The sequence below is a fragment of the Vidua chalybeata genome, chromosome 4 (genome assembly GCF_026979565.1).
Source record: "Vidua chalybeata isolate OUT-0048 chromosome 4, bVidCha1 merged haplotype, whole genome shotgun sequence".
Classification (NCBI taxonomy): Eukaryota; Metazoa; Chordata; class Aves; order Passeriformes; family Viduidae; genus Vidua; species Vidua chalybeata.
The window spans coordinates 7,371,728-7,391,824 of NC_071533.1; the positions used below are offsets into that span (position 1 = coordinate 7,371,728).

At 39.7% G+C, this 20,097-nt stretch overlaps 1 protein-coding gene across 1 annotated transcript in view; it reads left to right on the plus strand.

Annotated features, from left to right (window-relative positions):
* The window catches only part of ARHGAP10 (Rho GTPase activating protein 10), a 137,941-nt gene extending 120,146 nt beyond the window's left edge, over positions 1 to 17,795 (plus strand). Inside the window, exons 21-23 of the mRNA XM_053940413.1 lie at positions 8,199 to 8,330; positions 9,229 to 9,320; positions 16,841 to 17,795. Of these exons, the coding sequence (XP_053796388.1) occupies positions 8,199 to 8,330; positions 9,229 to 9,320; positions 16,841 to 16,929 (313 nt within the window). The 3' untranslated portion in view covers positions 16,930 to 17,795. The remainder of the gene's footprint in view (positions 1 to 8,198; positions 8,331 to 9,228; positions 9,321 to 16,840) is intronic.
* The last annotated feature ends 2,302 nt before the right edge of the window (positions 17,796 to 20,097 follow it).

A 20,097-nucleotide genomic window follows, 5' to 3' on the forward strand; every position in this document is an offset into this window, starting at 1 on the left:
ACAAGATGATGGTGACTTCTTTGTGGCAGAAGAGTTGCTTGCAGCGTTTCTCAGGGGAGGGATGTTGCATTGTGGGTCAAGATGTGTCAGATATTCCAAGAGCTGGTTTACATCTGTAGTTTGCTTTAAGCAAGAGTACGTGATGGGAAGCAAGAATACTTTTTGTGGTATTTGTTTTCAAGAAAGAAGAAGGTAGTTTTTTTCCTGAATGATAGCTGTTGTCACCATGATGTTTCCTGGCAGAGATTTTTGTGATGCATGCCCTTTCCCTCTTCCACCTTCCAAAGCAAGAGCTACAGCTTCCAGCATGGTGAGGTGAGCACCAAATGGAAGCAAATACACCCTCACCTCCTGAAAGGCTCTAGGAGGGGCTTCATGTCCAGAGTGGTGAAAGAAGCTAAGAGAGCAAGGGCTTTGCCACCAATTTGAAATATCTCACAAAGCCCCGACTGCTCAATTGCCATGTCAGTATTTAAAGATGTGCTGTGCATACGGTGCAACTTGAAGGTGATGTTTCACATATGTGCCATTTTGAAGCCCCGTTAAGCTGTTGGTTTTCATGTCTGTAAGTGTGTGTGTGTGTGTGTGTCTGCCTGATGCTAGATTTTCTCTGAAAGCTCTGTGTGGACCAGACATATGTCCTGTGTTGTTATGTGCTGCTGTAGGGGTGAGTAGAGACTTGGGTGATGCTTGGCAGGGGTGGTTCTCAGTGGAGACCTGAGTTTGCTGCTTTAAGACTGTCATGCACCCTAAACTTTCTTTAACCTTTTTCCTGAAGTTATTTTTAACTTCACACTTCCATTGAGAACCAAATACTAAAAATAAATATGTTTTATTTTTACATACAGTCTATGTAGAACATAGCTTTTATTTTTTCCCCCCCTGCCAATCACCAAGTTACAGAGAAGTTTTTGTAGACACAGGATTCAAACTCCAAATACCCTAGGATGGGCAAATTACCACTTCTACTTGATGGAGCACTGTGTCATAAACATGTACTGTTTGAAAATACCTTCTATCCAAGGATGCTTTGCACAAAGTGATCTCAAACATAAATTCCTAATTATAGCTGTGAGCTGGGTAAAGGATTGCTCTCCACTAGTATGGACATTTTTTCCCTTTAAGGTAGAGCAGCAACAGCAGTCTCAGTTTAATGTTAACCACAGCATTTGCATTCTTCCTTTTTTCCTCTCTAAGTGTCCATACAGACTCTCTCCTACACAGTTTCTGGTTTTTCTATTGCATTTGCCTAAGAAGTAAGTAAATCTGCGACATCTTTTCTTCAAGAGGCATGATAGCTTTTTGCTGGAGGATGTGACCCTGACATTACTCTCAATGCCTTCCTAATTGGCATTGAAAAATAGTGCACCCTAGTCACTCTGATTTTTATTGCTGTGGTGTATGAAACTCAAATTTTTGATAGTTTAAAATGTATAAGGCACACTTCCTAAGAGGAGTTCAGGATTTCAGATTCTAAGAGGCTGGATAGCCTTTCTAAGCTAGTCCCCAAACTGTTTTGACAATAGCGATGGTCTTGGGTTTGGAGATGTGGATTAGAAGGGGTAGCTGTTAAACTGCATTTGAACTGTGGAGCTATAGTCAATCTTCCCTTTTACCTGCAGTTGAAAGTTGGTGATACAAAGTTTGAATTTCACCCTATTGCACTATGGCTTTGCACATGCAGAAGACAACAGTGATAGCTAAACTGGGTATGCACTTTGGTGTCTAATAAGCAAGTTAAGATGAAGTGTAATTTAAAGTCCTCTTATAGTGAAGGAGGTGGTGTTGCCAAAGTTTCAGTATCAGATGTGGAGTGAGGCAATTAAATTAAAAAAGGGTGAGGGAAACTTTTTTTTTTTTGCAGCTGTTGTGGTTTGATTATAGAATTTACTTACAGAATCATTTACTGATGTGCAGCCTGTCTTATTCAGCCTTTCCAGAGTTCTGGCTGTAATGGCAGCTCACCTCTGATGGATTAGTACAGGTTTCCCTCATTGCAATGACTGATTTGTTGAAAAGTGGATTACAGGTCATGTCCTAAAATACTGTGGGCTGCCTTATGTCTTTTTTCACTTGACCTCAGAATGAACCAAAAAAGCTGAACACTTGTTATTCTCTGGACTCACTATGTGTTGTAATTAATATTTCTGAGGACCTTTTTCTGATAAGGAAAGATTTGTTGCTGTAACTGGCCCCTTGTTGTCACGAGATTTCTTTGTGCTTACAGTACAATGCCCTGTGCCAGGACTTATCTACAGACCTTACAGACTAACCCCTCACAGTGCTGGGTTTTCAGAATTAGGTCAGTCTTCCCTTTTTTGTTGGAAGTATCCTACTCTTACTGCATGATCAGTTCTTCATTCAAATCATGAAAACTAATGTCTTGTTTCTCAGCTGGAGAGTTCATTTTTGGGATCTGAGACTGCAGGGTGTTTGGGTTTCACAGGGGGCTGGAACATGGTGACTTTTGATGCTTGTTCTGGATGGAGTTATGATGCAGGATATGGAATAGCCTTCTTCAAGATAATACTGAGTGTCTGTTTGCCTTGCTTGTTCTTCTTTCCCTCTCTAAGCCTTTGGGATTTTGCAGTTCAAGGGGATTGAAAGCATTCTTGTCCCCCAAACATTTTCAGTAGTGTGGGTGAGTGCAGGGCTTGTTAAAGCAATTACATTTCTGAGCTAAGAATGGTAAGGTTCATAGTTTTCAAACTGAATCCCACCTTGCATACTTTTGTAGGAGCATGCAAGGTACAATCCTGACAGTCCAAATACCAAAGTGTTCAAAGCCCAGAGGAGAAATGGAAGCACCAATATAAATGGATTTTCAGGAATGTGAAGGGACTGATAGAAGAGGAAATAATTCAGTCTGTTTTTTTTTTTTTTTCTTATCAATTTTTCTTAATTGGTTCTCCTGACAGTAAAATATTCTGTTACCCAGCTCAATGGTATGCAAGTGCTACACTGTGGGCCTAGTTTTGGGGTTTTTAATATCCAAAATGGTGACGAGATCTGTGCTGTGCAGCATTCAGGGTCTTTGTGACCAGGCTGGGAAGATGTAACTCATTCTTTATGAAATCTCAAGCTGTTCAAATTGCTGGTGAGCAAACTGATATTAAAAGAGCCATCAGATGGCAAGGGCAGACAGAGATAGTGGTGTTCTGCACATAACAGAAGCCTTGGAGATAGTTATTAATTTTGTTTGACTGCTGTGTGAATTCCCATCAGCCTTGTTATCTGCATCAGTAGACTGCATGTCTAGTCTCCTTAAAATGGTAATACTTTCTTTTTTGTACTTTCTGGCAGTGGTGTGAATTTGCAGTTTTACATAAATGATGAGTGAGTTCTGTTTCACTGTCTTGAAAACTTTTTATAATATCTAATGTCATCATCCTCTTTTATTGGAAGAAGGTGCTCTAGCCGCTGTTGGGCCATTGTGCTCGTTCTGCAGTTTGGTTTTGTTTCAGCTGCCACCTCTCCAGTGACTCAGCACTTCGGGAGTGGATTTAGCGGAGCAGGCACTTCTTTTTTGTACCCTTTCGTTATGCAAGCAGAGCAAGAGCCCTCATTTTGCAGCTTCTTTGAGACAGGCATAATATAACTTAGTCATGTGGCTCGTACAAAACAGACCTTGCCTTCTCCTTGGCTGCCAGGGAGCTTGACAGCAGCACTGCTGTGTGAGCACAGGGTAAATGGTGTGTGTGCTCAGGGCAGGGAGGGGTGTGGATGCAATCACTGGGATGAGCTAAGGTGTCCTTTTTAAATTTTAAAAAATTAGTATTATTATTATTATCTTCTTTTCTTTTCTTTTCTTTGTATTCCTCCAGGGCAACACAGCCCCCTCTTTATTTTTTTTTTTCCTGAAAGGAGCAGCAGTGAGCTATAAGCTTCTAGATGTACATATTTCACTTTTGCTTTGTCTGAATTATCATTTAAAAATGTTTTATTGGGACAGCTGCTGTAGACATTAGCTTTGGACTTACCAGACTGGTGTGAAAGATCATTTCACTAATGTGTTAGCTGCTTCACTGAGACTTCACAATCCAGGTTAAAAAACCCTCTATTTCAGTGCTGACTGATGTGCTCCGTATAAATTAGGGTTCAGGAAAGCTGCGTGCATGTCACTTACTTGAAATTTTGAGGATGCAGTTTCTTTCCAGGGGGAACACAGATGGGGAAATTCTGGCCTTCTGTTTGTCTCCAGCTTTGCTGCAGCTATGACAACTTCTAGAATTTTGGCCACATATTTTTCTGGTCCCCACTCCGCAAGGCACAAAGGGATTTTAATGTGCAGGAAGGTGGTGGTCACTATTGGATTGCATAAAGAATCAGAAATAGCCCACACCCTTTGATACACACTGTCATCTTGTAATGAAACCTTTCAAGAACGCTTTCATTGACTTTGTCAGCCAGACACTGTGATACGACAGCCGTGGCGCTGCCAAACTTGTCTGAAACAACCCTTTTTTTTCTCAGGAGTTGCAGTGTAGATTCTTTTCACAGACTCTCTTCCTTGCTCTCAAGATAAGAGGCTGCTCTTTAGCTGTGTTACCTTAGGAACCAGCCAGATAAACATCCAATAAAATCTTGTTTTCAGAAATTTCTTTTTGAATATCAGTACAAAATCTCTAGCTTATTTTCAGTAAAGCCATTCCCCCCTCCTCCCTTTTCCCATCGTTCACTATGCTAGACAATAGCATTTTTTCCTCAAAGAGAGATGGTTATGTCAGCCTTTTTGGTTTTTTTTTTTCCTACCCACAGGAAATACATTGCCTTCATTTTAGCCTTAGGAGAACAGATTTCTTCACCATACCTTCTTAAAGTTGAGATGCTGTGTGATAACATGTGCAATACTTTCTAATATATCATCATCTTGATAAACAAGGAGTGCAAATCCTTATAGTAAGGTAACCTTGCTGTGACAAGAACCTTTTCAAGGAAAAAAACAATAAAATCTAACCTTTTGTTGCTTACACACCGCAGCATTGGAAATTATTTTTCTTATTGAGTAAAACCTCCTGTTTCAGTAACAAGAATTAAGTGGTTCCTGAGGTAACCAACTACAATAAATTAAAAAAAAAAAAAACAACCTCACAACAAAATCCATAAATTCTAGAATGTGCATAATAGTTAAAGCTATCAACTTTTAGTTTTTCTTTGTTTCTTTCTTCTTACCATGGTGAAACTATTGCTACTGAAAAATGTGTTGGGTTTTTTTGTCTCCTGCTGGATGGTAGAGCATGATCTCTTGCTGGGTAACCAGGAGCCTAAAGTGACAGGCAAATTCTGCTGCAGTGTTTTCCCTACAGCTGTAAAGTATTAAGGAAATTCATAAAAAAAAAGTGGGGGAGGGAGCAGCCCAGCACTCCACATACCTGTACTTCTGGAGTGTTTTTCCACTACAGCTGTTGGAGTGGCTCAGAATTTGTAGAAAACCTGCCAATTTTAACATGCTTCTATATAATCCTGTCTGGTAAAGGACAGTGTAGTCTTACTTGGTGATAGATTGTGCTTCTTGTTGAGTCTCTGTAACTTGAGAAATTAACATGCCATGGCATGGAGCTGGACATTTCATTTCATCTTCTGTTCCTTTATGTGCACACCTCTTTCCTTTTTTTTTTTTTTTTTTGTTTCCCTCTTTCTTTCCTCTCCATGTCTCAGCAAGAAACCATCTGGTATTTATTCCAAGTATTCTTATGAATGACCAATGCTTCCCTGGGTCAGAGGGTTCCTTTTGTGTTCTCTCTGTTCTGAGCATTGCTTTGATGTCACTAATTCTGTGTGTGAGGTGCAGGTGGGGTGTGTTGTTCTAGAGCTGATTGAGTAAATTGCAGAGATTAACATGACGCATCTATCAATTAAATATTTAATAAATGCAAGTTTTAATATTCACTTGTTGAAAATCAAACCACATATCTGAGGTTGCACTACAAAAGGCCACTTGGTAGAATATTCTTGAATTATGAATAGTTTGCATTAGAGACATTTTATTACTCTTTTGCAATATACTTGGAGTGTTATTTTTCTGTTTTCAGTAGTTTTACAGGCTTCAGAAATGAGCCTAACACCAATCCTAATCACAGAATCATGGAATGGCTTAGGTTGGAAGGGACCTTAAAGATCATATCATTCCAACCCCCTTGCCAAGAGATTGATTTGAATTTAAGAAATAGCAAGGCAAATATTTTTTCTCTAAGTCTCAGGACTGTTTTAAGTAGAAGAGTTTAGTCTGTGCAACTATGATACTTCTTTTAAATTCACTTTTGAAAAACTTTTTTCATGTGTTCACCTGCTGAGTTAAAATTAATTCTGCATGTAGACATTATGAGTGGGGAATGATGAAGAAATCATTTACTTTCTGGCAAACTTCATAAATTTTACAGTACCACTGTTTTATCCTCAGTATTTAGAGAAAATGATCCAAATGCTGTGGTGTTCATTTTTTTTTGGTTTGTGTCTGAATGAAGTCACTTTTAGCTGGAGGTTTTTCTCTTCTCTGAGGAAAAATTCTCAATTATTAGGTAAAAATGGGAGGAAAAAGACAAGTTAAAGTGAAAGAAAACCCTTAAATTCTATAGGTGCTGTTCCTAAATGTATGTCATTATTGGAAGATGTAAAAAATTGTGCAGTGGAGGATCCCCAGGCAGAAAAGATGACTGGACATCCTCTTCCCAAAGATAAGCATAAAATATGTTTCTAGACAGCATAATCCTGCTCATCATTCAGTTTAATACCATAGAATTCCTTTCCTTATTTGGTAAATGTGATAATTTTTAAAAGCAGAGCATGTTTTGATAAACCCTTCTGGTTATGATTCCAGCACATTTAAGTTTCATTTTTACTAGTGGAATTAACCATAGAATGCTGTTTTATAAGCTGTGAATTCCAGTTTTTGTTCAAATGCCATCTGATACGTTTCCAAAGGAAAAGCCATTGTCTTGTAATAAGAAATGTGACATTCACATTATAATGTAGTAAATTAAAAAAAAAATAAAAATAAATGCCTGCTTAACTATGTCATTGCTAGAATGACTATGAGATATGAGTTTGTAAAAGTTGAATTTGATTGTAAATCATGTTATGCAATGATGATAATTTCTTCTAGAAGTGAAATATAAGGGTGTATGATAAGATAAAAATTAGCTATCTAAGTTAGGTTTCCAGCTTTCTTTTATTCGTCTACAATTATAACTGGGCTGATTCTTGATTCCTCTTTTTGCTTGTGTTTGCTCCATCTTGATTAGGTGTGCATTTAGACTCCCACAAAAGCCTTCTTGACTGAGTTCTTAGATGTTGGTGGTGCTTTCCAGATCAGTGGTATCTAAGAGGTTAATCTTGGAGTAAGACAAAGTCATAAGTGCTGTATTGGGAAGCCTCTACTTCTGAGGGAATAATTGCTGTGTGCAAATGATTTTAATTCTACTTCTGCTTAGAAACTGCTTGAAGTCCAACTCTTTGTTCCAAAAACATGCTGACAGCCAGCTTTTGGACTATTTGTTGTTTTGTCCATGCAGTGAAGGAAAGCCTTCCAGTGTTGGAACACTTCAGTTCTTTTAAGATGTAAAATTAGAAATGTTCTTTATGTTGGGGACAACTTTGTGTGTTTACTAATACAAGTTTTAAAATTTGCCTGCTATTTCTTCTCCTCTTGTGGCAACTTTGTGTTCAGCCATTAACTTGATAGTATTTGAGCAGTGCATTGGTGGGGGCAGCCACTGAGACAGTGTTTGCACAGTTCCATGAAGATCTCAATCCAGAGCCAGAATCGTGATCCCAATGCTGGAATAGCTGCAGCCTCTTTAGAAATCTTCTCAGTTGTACAGCACTGAGGAGATTTTAAAATAGATTCATCAAAACTTGTAAAGGCAGAGTGGCAGCTCAAATAATAGCCTGCTCTATGCAATATCACTTTGTCTGTCTTTATTAGATAAGGAGTGGGGAATTTTGCCCTTTTATTGTTTATGTCATGCATTTCAGGTAGTTCTCCTTAGCTTAGGATGTAGGACATGTAGAAAAAAGAATTCCAAGGAGGAGTGCAGAATCATACAGTGGCCATTCCTGCAAAGTCATCTGGACAATATGATTTGGTTTGAATTTGGAAAATCTTAACAGCTTGTCCAGTTATAAAGATTCAAATATTTTGGTAAGATAAGAAATTTTATTCATGTTGTTAATTCTGCCTGGAATGTATTTCCTCTTAGTCCTGCTCAAAGCCGCCCGTCGATGGTCTCATGGATGAACATTCCATCTGCTAACCCGGCTGCCACAGATGCTGCACTACCCACTTTCTTCTTCCCCAACCCTGCCACTGGCACTGACAGAGCAGTGGAAAGGTATAGTGTGCACTTCAACTTTTGCTGGCTCTTTATTTGCCTCCTGTCTCTGTATCTTTATGAAAATAGTCTCCTGTGGCATGTGAGTGATTATCAAAAACCAGGAAATGCAACCATAGCAATTTTAACAGAATAAAATACCTGTCTACCTGATCTTACTTTGCCTTTGAACACCTTCCTTGGTGAAAGGCACACAGGACACTGAGCCAGTGGTCTGCTGGTTGATACAGGAGGGCTATATTTACAATGGGTGGACAATTCGTAGTGTCTCTCTCTTGCGGTGTTTCTCTCAGAGTCTTCCACCGTTGCCAGATTTCTCATCCTATACTTTCTTCCTTTTTCTGTGGTTTCATTCTTTTCTTTCACTCTTTTGTCCAGCTTTCGTTCCATCCTATTTCTGCTTCCTTCCATGTTGTTTTCCATGTTTTGAAGTATTTTGAGGTTTTTTTCTTTGAAGGTCTTCACCATCTTAGCTTTTCCCTTCAAATTTAGTAACATTTGCCTTTCTAATTAAGTAGTTTGGTATAGTCACAATTCTTCCCAACACTTGATAAAAAAATCCTATTTATTATTACTGGTTGAATTTTTGAAATATATTATACTTTGCCTGCTATTGAGTTCATTGCTGACTAGCACATGAAGAAAATTTAACTGCAGTTGAAAATCGAGTTTGTCATAAAAATAAGTGCACAGAAAGTTGGGAGTATGATATTCAGAAATGCCAACAGTAAGCTGTGAAGCTTCAGCTTTGGCTGTGTGTATGAATTATAAGCCTGTAATGATGCATGTGAGATTGTGTTTAAAGTTTTAGTCATCTCCAAATGTGAATGGAGAGAGAATGGTTGAAGTGTCTTCATAATAGTAGAAAGTTGCTATAATTCATAATTTCATTTTTCAGCCTTGCCCACCGAAAAGCAAGAGCAGTTTATCCATGTGAAGCAGAACACAGCTCTGAATTGTCATTTCAGATAGGAGCAATATTTGAAGATGGTAAGTACTGCTTGAGTAAATATAAAGCAATGAAAAACAAATTGACAAAACTGCTAAAATGGCTTTGGATAAAAATACAAGCCTGACTGCTATTCTGCCAACATTGCTGATGGCACACAGTTGGTGATGGAGATATTTTCTGGTATGAAGAAGCTACTTAACATATCCTTAGCACTGCGAGGCAATGTTTTTGATTTTTGGGTGAATAGACTCTTCCAACTGGTATAATTTTTCAGCATAATTTAGATGTGTTGTAGTACCAAAAAAAAAGGTTATTCGGTAATAGAAGAGAACACCTTGGCCTATGAAACTGAATTTTTAAAAATGTGAACTCTTGTTGTAAAATAACACGGGGGTTTTCTTTAAAGAAAAAAAAAAATCTGTTTCAGGATTCTGAAGCAAACAGAGTGCCAGGTAAATCAGGTGAACAATGGAAGAAAAAAGAGTGTTTTTACTGATTTAGATCAAGGTCTGCATTAGTGTGTGCATGTACTTGTAGAAAATTGAATATTTACTGAGGTGTGGAATGAAGGCCTGTGTTTAATGATTTCTGTGGATCCAAATATAGCATTACATTTGAGCATCCAGAAGGTGATTCCTGTGCTCAAGACACTGTTCTCAGTGAGCTTCCATGGATCTACCCTTCAGCAAATGCACAGGGACTTCAAACTGATAGGAAAGGTTTTAGTTTTTAAACCTTATGCCAATGACTACTGTAATACAAATTCTGAAGATGCAGAATGGGAAACTCAGCAATTTTTTTTTTTTTTAATGGTATGTATAATAGGATATTCCTGTCCTCTATCTCCTCCCAAACATGTAAATAGCAAGCTTAGTCCAGACTTCAGTTCTGGTTTTTTTTTGCTCAGCATAAAGTGGTCTGGGGTCCCCACTAGGTTCTTCCCTACTAGCACCCACTTTACAAAATCGTTCTTGATGTTTCCTATTAGAGCTGCCTTGCAGGCAAATCATGTCTGAATCAAGATAGGTGGGAAACCTTTTAAAGTTGAATTAGCTGAGTGATTGCTCTTTTAAAAGTCCTTAACTTTTTAATTTAAAAAGATATTTTAATTTAAGTTTTTTAAAACATGACTGATAGGCTCTTCGGCAGACATCAGACTGTGTACAGGAAAGAAAATCTAGTGCATGGTGGAAAAGAGTTGGTGTCTGGGAGAGGCAGTTCTGCTGTAGAACAGCAAGGGTTGTGTTAGCTTGGGGTAAACAAGTCTTTCAAGAAGTAGTTCCTTGTGTGTCATTTTCTTGTGTAAGAGCAATTGTTAAGATTCTCTCCTTGTATGAGAACTCGGGAAGTGGTGACAAAGCCCCTGTGATTTGGTGCGTTGTAGCCTCGGTTGAGTTTTTCAACTGGAGAATTGGATTGCCCCAAAACAAGTATGGAATTTGACTCTGGCATCTGTGGAGAAATGTTTCAACTGTAACTTTTTCCATGTCATCAGACAAATAAGGTCCAAAGCCTGGCAAAAAGGTTGCAAATGGATTGCATTTGGAAAACCCAATTGCAGATTTCTGATGGCAAAGCTCGCATTTCCTTAAACACATTAGTTTTGATTTGTTCTGCTGTATCCTGGATATTTCACAGGTGTTGTCCTTGCCCTGCAGGGCTCTCACCCTCAGGTGGATTGGTAGAAAAAATGGGGAGAGTGTGCAAGCACTAAAGCAGTAACTCTATGTAATGGTAATTTCATAACTTTTCCCAGTAGGTTATGTCATGGATGGCTCTTTTCATGCCAAGTGCAGACCTGTCTCCACATCTGAAACCTCTGAAATGCCTCAACATGGGCCTTTTCTATCTGTATCAGGCACCCCTGTGTCTGTGCTGAAATCAGATTGCAGTGAATCAATTCAGGTTCAGTTACTCAATTTAAATTCCCATATGCCCTAATAAAGCCCCCAAATGAAGAATTAAAGTAATAATACATCAATTCTGCAGCTCTACCAATAACCTTAACTATCAAAGTGACAACGCATCAATCAAGTTGACATACAGCTAGTATCAACCATTAAAGTAACTGTTAAATTAATGTCTACTAAAGAGTGCTGCTTCCATTAGTGAAGGTTTTATCTGTCTCTCCTTTCTCCACCCGGCCTGTCTCACTTTCTAATCCTGTCTCTTTTTTTTCCTTTTTCTTTCCTCTCTTTTCTGCTTTGTTTCCTTTTTCCTGTTCCCTTCCCCGTTCTTGGTTTGTCTCTCTTGGTCCATAGATGTTGATTGCAGTGGTTCTGTCTCACCTATCATTACTCTGGATGAATCTTTCTGGCTGCTCCAGCCTCAGACAGGATAATGGCATTTAGGGAAGTAGTCTTGCACCTGTCATAGCTGCTAAATGTAACACTGGTGCAAGAAGGTGAGTTTAAACTTTGCTCCCATCTCCACTTCCTGTTTCTAAACTGGGGAAAAAAAAATCTGTCTCAGTCTGCCAAGGTTAGATTTGCTAATATTTTAAGTTAAGCTTTGCATCACCTGATAGGAATCTGTATAGAACCTTAGCATTTCCACATTCAGGTGTTTTCAGTACTGCATGTACATTGTGCTTCCCCAAATCCCACAGTCTTTCCATTAAAGTGCCATAGAATATAAATGCTAAGGCACCATCTGGTAAGTTAAAAAGAAAAGGCAAAGTTTTCTATTTAATTGAATTGTGTAAGAAAATGAATAATGTAATCTGAACAATATTCACTAGATTTTTTTTTTAAATCTTCAATTCAATTTGCCTTAGGCTGTGCCAATATTTTTATTTCCCAGTTGTTACAGGCTATATTATTGACAGCACATAACAATATAATTCAAGTGGTTGGAAGCAAAGCTTGAAGAGTTTGCAGCTGTACAAGGGCACATAAGAGAAGAAGCAGAGTAGGATCTGAGATTGAGAAACATATGCTGGCTGTGCATGTCTGTTGTTGTTGAGGCAGATATTCCCAATAATCAGGGAAAGAATAATCAGACTGCCTGGCACTGGAATTTTGCCAGTCTTGGAGCCAAGTGTTATTAAATTTCTGGTTCTTGAAAGAGACTGCTTAATAGTCAGTAAATGGGAATTTCACTCAGGAGAAGTGTTTCAGATAGGTTAAATGGTGTTTACACAATAAAAATTCCTTGGCAGAACTGCTAGCAGGAAGGCTTCCTGAAAACTTGTCAAGATAGCTCTTATCAAGGCTTTTTACAATTCTTAAAATCTGATTTTAGAGGAGAGAAAACATGAGGAAAACTGAGAGCGTGTTTTGTTCCTGAGGAAAAGTGGGGCACCCATCATCCCCACCAAGTATAAAAGGAATACAAAAAACCACATTCACACAACCCTTGCCATCCCCATCTCTCTCTCCCATTGTAACAAAGTGCCAGCCTTAGTTAATGTTCCTGGTTTTGACTCCAAGGCACTCTCTGCCCCCTATTTCACGCTGTGGCTCCTGGACTGTCTGTCTTTATGGTCCTGACCAATCCAGGATTTACATCAAAGGGAAGTGTTACTCCCAAAATACTGCATTGCACTGTGTGTGCAAATGGTTCTTTTGCTGGGGTAAAAATGGAGATAGAGCTACTTCTTGGTGCACCTTTCATCTGTGTAGTTCAGAGCACTTGGAAACATTAATGGGGAGAAGACTCCCTGACTCCTAGTCCTGTGTTCTGTCCACAAGATAATTCTGCTTCTCACAGAATAATTAAGGAAAAACAGCAAGTTTTGAAATTTCAAATTCCAGGCTAACCTTAAGCATGATAAATATTTCTGCCTTTCTGCGATCAACTCAACCCACAGGGATTGTTTCAAAAACCCAAAGGGATTTCTAAACACAGAGGGCTTGCAAGCACATTTGGTTGCTTTAACTGAATTTCCTGATGAAAAATTGGTCAGCATCATTGAGTTCTATGGAAGTGAGTTCTAGTGCTGTAGTGGTTTTAGCAGTGAGATTCCTGTTGCTCTCAGTAATCCTCATTTATGTTTCTTTTTGAGGTTTTTACTCCGATTGACAGTCCCTGAGAAAGGGAGGCCCCTCTTCTGCCAGACACCATGCAGGTTAGATTTGCTCCCAAAACAGCCAGTTTCCACAGAGATGTGGAAATCAGTGTGAATCAGTGTCTGGTTCAGTCTTGCTGAAGTTAGTGGCACCCAGCCAATGAACTAATACTGTTGAGGAATTAAGTCTTGCTCTCATTGTGGTTGAGACCTGTGAAACATTTGAGCTGCCAGAGCAGAGCAAAGTCTGCTTATGGCATTGGGTCTCTGGGAAGAGCTGCTTGTGAATTTTATGTATTTGCAGTTAGAAAATAATAACATTGGCAATATCAAAGCTATGGAGAATACAGAAAAGTAAGAGGCGATGCTGCAAATGCCACGTTGACCTGATGGTGTTTCTTGGTTAGAAGAAATCAGATCTCACTGCAAGTTCCAAGTCTGTAGATTTTGTTGGTCCATTTGAGCTGGGGTGATTGTTCCATAGCACTTGCTGTCATACTGATGCTCAGACATCTTCCTTCCCTGCACCTTGCCTCCATGAGTGAGACCACTGCAAAGGCCTTGCAGCAGGTACTGAGGAAGTCACTGTGCCCCTCTGAGCTCTCAACTTGGCTGCTATTTGCACTGTCCTAAGAGGTGATGGCTTTTTGTGGTGGTTCTGTGCTTAGTCTTGTTGTGCAGTCTTGCTACACACTCATTGAATCTTGCTGAAAATATTTACTGTTTAGTTCTCTGCTCTGTATCTTTTATACTACAAGTATTTTCCCCTCCTGTCCTGTGCCAACATGAGCCTTAGTCCTATGGGATGATTGCTCTAGTAATGAGTTGTAGTTTTAAGGCCAAGTGTGTAGTTGTGCATCAAGGTATTTTTAAATGAGGCAGGCCTGAGAAAGTGCTAAGAACTGTAATTGTTGTTGACTGAGAAGAAATGACAGAAAGGGGACACTACAGATGCCTTCTCTTGTGCAGGGCATTTTTTCAGAAATAGGCCGTGTCCTGGGTTTAAGAGCTGTACTTGATAGAGGAATGGGGTTTGTGTGGTTAAATGGTTTTGATTTTAAAGGAATGCATGCTGTTGTACACTGTACTTCAGAAATGGATTAGCAAAGTAAATGGGATCACTGGAGCTTAAAGCAGCTTTACTTTTGGATGGCACATTAATATCTTTTGCCTACAGAAGCAGTCAGTGATGTACACAAGTATCTTACCCCTTCTTGCACAAGGTGATTGGAGTGGGGACAGAAACCTTCCCTGCTGTGACAGTCACCACAGCTGCTGGACATTAAGAATTACTTTTTGCTGGGTTTTTCTAAAAAACAAAGATCTCCAGAAATCTCTTAGGTGTAATTGAGTGGTAATTCCTTCTTCAGTCTTCCTAGAGTCTAAAAGAACTGTCTGCCAACAAGTGAGGCCCTAAGCTGTGTAATGTACATGGGCAATATTTAATTTCCTAAGCCCAGAGCTCAGCTGTACCAGCTAGGTCTTGTCTTCTGGGGTGAAAATGGTGTTTGTCGCTCAAACCCAACTGCTGGGCCATGAACGTGCTGCAGTGTGCACAGCTCACCATTGTCTTATCAAACTTGCTTGGAAAATATTTCTTTGGAAGTTTGCTATTGTTTTGAGTGATGTGATTCAGCATAGTTTGAGCATTTCCTCCTCTGTGTAAATTTTAGGTAAGTTTTAATTTCAGTGTTATTCCCTCAGATGAGGGCTCCCCTCAGTTTGAACAGGCCTTGGATTTATAGACACATGCCAGTGGTATCTACTACCCTATTTCTAATGGAAATTAAGGTTAAGCACCAGAGGACAGGTAGAAATTTCCTACTTCTAGGTTTTCTAGTTGCTTTTCTTCCTAATCAGTCTCTTTTTTTTTTGAGTGTGTTTCCTGTAATACAGATGTGCTCCGTAGGTATGGGAGATTCAGGGAGGGGTTTGGCTGGCTGCTGGTGCATTTGCTGGAAATGCAGAATTACAGCTTCTGGAGAGAGGTTGGTGCTGGTGTCAGCCATGCAGTTTCAAATGCATGTGTACTCTGTAATTGTGGAATAGGAAGGACAAAGGGAGAGGAGGGCCTGCTAATTACTAATGGTAATGTAAGTTACTGTGTGAGCACAGATCCTGAAAGGTAATTGTCTATGCATGTTTTTCCTTTGGAATCTTTTTGTTGAACACATTTATTACAAAGATAAGCCCAGCATTTCGTGCTGAATCTAAACTATCAGTATCATTTGAAAGCAGTTTTGTTTTCTGGGTTCTTTGGATTTATAGCTTTTGTTTAAAGTGTGGTTTCTGAGCACAGCTGTCTAACAATAATATGACACATAGGAAAAAACAGGGAAAGTATGATTTTAAGTCCTCAAATTAAGAGCCTTACAATGCTTTTGGAAGTGAGACTTAACATGTTGCTCTCTCTCAACTGTTATTTCCCTGATATGTGGAAGGCTACAAATATCACATTTCCCAATGTGTTAATGTGTTTTAAATAAAGCACTGACATGGCTGGCAGCACGTTTCAGCATTTGTCTGATGTCTTCCCTAAATACTGTCTGTCTCAGAAGCACTGTGAGGATAAATTAGTACGGTAGGGAGTGCCATAGGTTGCTAAAAAGTGTGGGATTTTTCAGTTACATAGGTAAATAGGTTATCTGTATTATATCCTTAAAAGACACCTCAGAAGGGAATTTGAGGACTTTTTAGTCTGTTTTCCAAAGAAAGGAGGCTTATGCTTCTTTTTTAACTTCCTGTCAAATGTGGTCAACATATATATACAGGAAGTCAGATTTCATTAGTTCTCTTGCTCACAGAGTAACTTCTGGGGCATTGAGAGTCCACGCTGAAATATTTCTTATACTTATGGATACTCTTGCATAAACTTTGGGATCAGCAGTGGTAAACACTTAGGATGGCACAATGAGCCGTTCAAGCCTTTTGCCTTGTGTTTTGTGAATTGCACTATGTATTTGAATTTCAGAGGGAGGATTTAATCAGAAGAATGATTCAGATTTTGTCTGCTGGTCACTTCTAATAGCAGCTCTGTTCTGAAGGGATGATACTTGGAGTGACAGCTGGCTCACTTATTTCCCCTATAATCCTTCCCATGCCTACTTTTCATGCCAAGTAAAGTCCTATGCTGTGCTTCTGTGGTTCTAAGCTTCCAGATTCATCACTTCTGCTCAAGACACTTCTGCTTTGCTCTTGTTTTCCCCACATACTGAAAGTTTTTTCCACTGTTTGATACGAATTCTGACTTTTCCCCTAAGGCACAGATTTTTCTATTTTATAAATCTGTCCTAAGCTCCATTAACCATTTCCTTAATGAAGTCTCCTGCACCTAAAAGCTATTTCACCATGTAGGCTTTGCAGAAGTATATTATGAAGTATTTAAGTCAAGTTAATAATCTTTATTTTTCCTAGCCAGATTCTTAAACTGGAGATTGCAGATGAAGGGAAGTTTTTATGGATATTTTGCCTGGTGTCATGGAGCTAAAGCTGAAAACTACTAATTCAAACATAAAAAGATGCAGTAATTTCTCTCCTTTTCTTTTGCAGTGCAATTTTCCAGAGAGCCAGGATGGCTAGAAGGCACGTTAAATGGCAAGAGAGGACTTATTCCACAAAATTATGTTCAGTTTTTATAGCTTTGTGCATTGAACGCCAAGAAGGTGTACATGGTATCCATGGATTTTTGTTCTAGTCACTTGTCTCTGCTTTTGTGACTGCTTTTAATCAGTGAAGAGCTGGACTGTGGATTGAAGATCTTAATCTGTATAAAGACATTAAGTGTTGCCAAATATTAATTAGAAAAAAAAAAAAGATTCTTTGAGGGTTGAAATGGGTGGGGGGGGCAAGAAAGAGGGATGGAGGGGTAGGTTAATTTTTTAATAAGGTGTTTGTTTTTTCAGTTGTAAAGAGCAGTTGGTAGTATGTTTGTTTGAAAGATAAATAGCTTTTGAAGTCAAGTATTTGGTTGATCTGTGACTCAACTTAGTGTCCTGGAGATTATGCTTTGATAGCCACCATTTTTAACAGAATGTGAGGGTGCTGAGGCCCTGGCACAAGTTGCCCAGAGTAGCTGTGGATGCCCCACCCCTGGACGTGTTCAACGACAGGTTGGATGGGGCTCTGAGCAACCTGGTCTAGTGGACCAGGGGACCGGAACTAAATGGTCTTTAAGGTCCCTCCCTACCCAATCCATTCTATGATTGTGTGATCATTTTAGGTTTGGAAGATACTGACGGATTAAAAAAAAAACTATCATGCTGACAAATTATATTTCAGAGTGGAATAGCCAGCGCAGAACAGACATCAGTAAGTAAAAATAATAGTTATCAAGACATGACATTTTTCAAATATCTTCAAAGAGCACATTCGTTTATGTTGCGTGTATGATTTCATTTATTTTATAAAGATAAGACACATGAACTTTTATTACAGGCTCCTATATGTCATGGTTCCTTTGCTACTCAAAAATATCACTGTAAATGAAATAAAATGTTATTTGTTATTTGACTTGTCATTCCTGTGTTGCAGAGTATTTTGCTCTGGTTCTGGAAGTTGTGGCATGAAATAATTATTGGCAGCTCTGTGCAGTCAGCCTCAAGCAGGTTCCAAAAGGGATGGAGAGCTTTCCTCACGCAAAATAGGCAACTCTGGAAGTTCAGACCAAAAGGGAAAAGAGAATCTCTGGCTATGATGCTTTTGCATCCTAGAGAATTCCATCATTTTATTGGTTGTCTGTTTTAGCTGCTTGTTCATCTTGCCTGTCTTCCTTCTCTCCAATTATCAACTGCAAGGTCTTACTGATGCCTCAAAAGTTGTAGAACTTCAAAAAAAGTCACATGCAGTTTATCACTAATTTTTCTTTTTTTCTCTCCTTCAAGCAAGACAGTGGAGAGGATGCAGGAAAGTGTGACGGGATGACATGCTAATACAGGCTCACTTATTTGTTAAATTGGACTCTGTGGATTTCGAGTCATTTACTGCAGCTCTACTTAGCTTGCAAGTTTTCCTAACAAATTAGATTAGTAAACCAGTTAATGGTTAATGCTGCCTTGGGGTTGGGATGGCTTTTTCCCCCGAGGATTTAACTCCATGCCATTAATTTGTTCCTTTGCCCGCACTGCACAGACCACTGGAGTATGCACAAATCATTTCCAGATGGAGCAATGGTGGGCCAAGCCAGTACAGCTCTCCAGCACTGACCCTCATTGCTTGGAGAAATTTCATTTGGAGAATTCTCCTGGTATTGGAGCAATGACTCCCTGGCCCAGAGTGTTTAGGCAGTTCTTGTCTTGGCTAAGTGACCCAAGCACTGAAAATGAATTCTGACTGATTTGCTCCTTGATTTAGTGTTAAGGAAATAGCTGTACTTGCAGCAACAGCTTGCAGGTTTCTTTGCTCAGATTCGTTCACGTGGCAAAGCTCCGTTCTGGCTGGGTCTCCTGTTGCCTGGGCCCACAGCTCTATCAACTCATCTGTGGCCTTAAAGATTCATTCTCGAGGCAGGATGGTATTTGTGTGCCAAACTCAGTTTTCATGACTACCGGTTGGTAGAAAATGTTGAAAAGAGAGGGAGAATCTAAATCTTTGGTGTTAGCCTTGCAGGTGTGGCAGCTAGGTATGCTGGCTTGTCAGATGGTGAAGCTCTCTGATAACTTGAATCTTTCAAGCTTTGGAAGTTGTTTCCATTTGTTTTGTTGTTTTAAACATGCATGTTTGATCTTGTTCTGGCTGCTGTCCTCCAAAATTCTCAATGTGCTTCTCAGCTCTAGCTCTGTGTCATGGGGATTTTTTTTCCTTATAACTGAGGTTGTTTAAAAAGGCAGATATAAAGAGAAGGAATAATAGTCTTAGTGCCTCTTCCATCCAGTCCTGTGAGCCTGTTTCACCTTTAGGTGAGATGTTTTGAGACTCCTGTTACTCCTGGACCTACGCAGAACCCAAACAAGAAGAAAACTTTTCTACTGAGAAGTGATACACTGAACAGAGGTAACACTAATCCAGACTTTCTCACGTCCCAGCCGTTGTCTGAAGGCAGTGGTGTGAGCTGAGCCAGATCAGATCTGGCTTTCAGGCTAACCACACTGCCTCTGAGGAATTCAGTTGTGGGAATTGCTACTCACCAGATGGGTTTCCTCATCAGCCCAGTTACACCAATGCCAAGTACAGACTTGCACAGCCCAGTAGCCACAGCACAGCTCGTTCTTCATCCTCGCTGCTGAGCAGAGCTGTGAATGATGCCCCTGGTACTGACTGCTTGGAAGTGGAGATTAAAAGAGGCTAAAGTTAAAAAAAAAATAGAATACAAAGGAAGTCAGGCTTTTGAGATTGCTTGCTTTCCTGAAGGTAGCCTTTAGGGCATGCCTCTTGTCTGGTAGCCATCTACCATGGCTTGGCAGATTTTGGAGTGCAGTAATGTGCTGTTGAGATGGGAAGGAGGACAGGGAGCCCACTTGGAAGAAAGCTGGTTGTAGGGTCCTTCTCGTGCCCTGGCAGCAGGAGTAGTCATTCTCCTCTTTCATGGAACTGCTCTCCTGTCACAGCTGTAGGCACAGGGGAATTAATCCTTGGGTTGGGTTCCTTTCCCTTGCTCTGTGCTGGTTACTGTGGGCAGGGCCACGGACTTGGCAGTTTTCAAAAGCTGAGGCTGCTGGTAGTGAATATGCATGACATGGGCTGAAAATCAGAGCATGAATTAGGGGAAAAAACCCAAATAAGCTTTTTATGCCAAATGGCATTGGCCTTGCCATCACTGTGGGGCCAGAGATTGAATCCCTCAGCCTGGGGATTAAGGTTGAACATGTTTG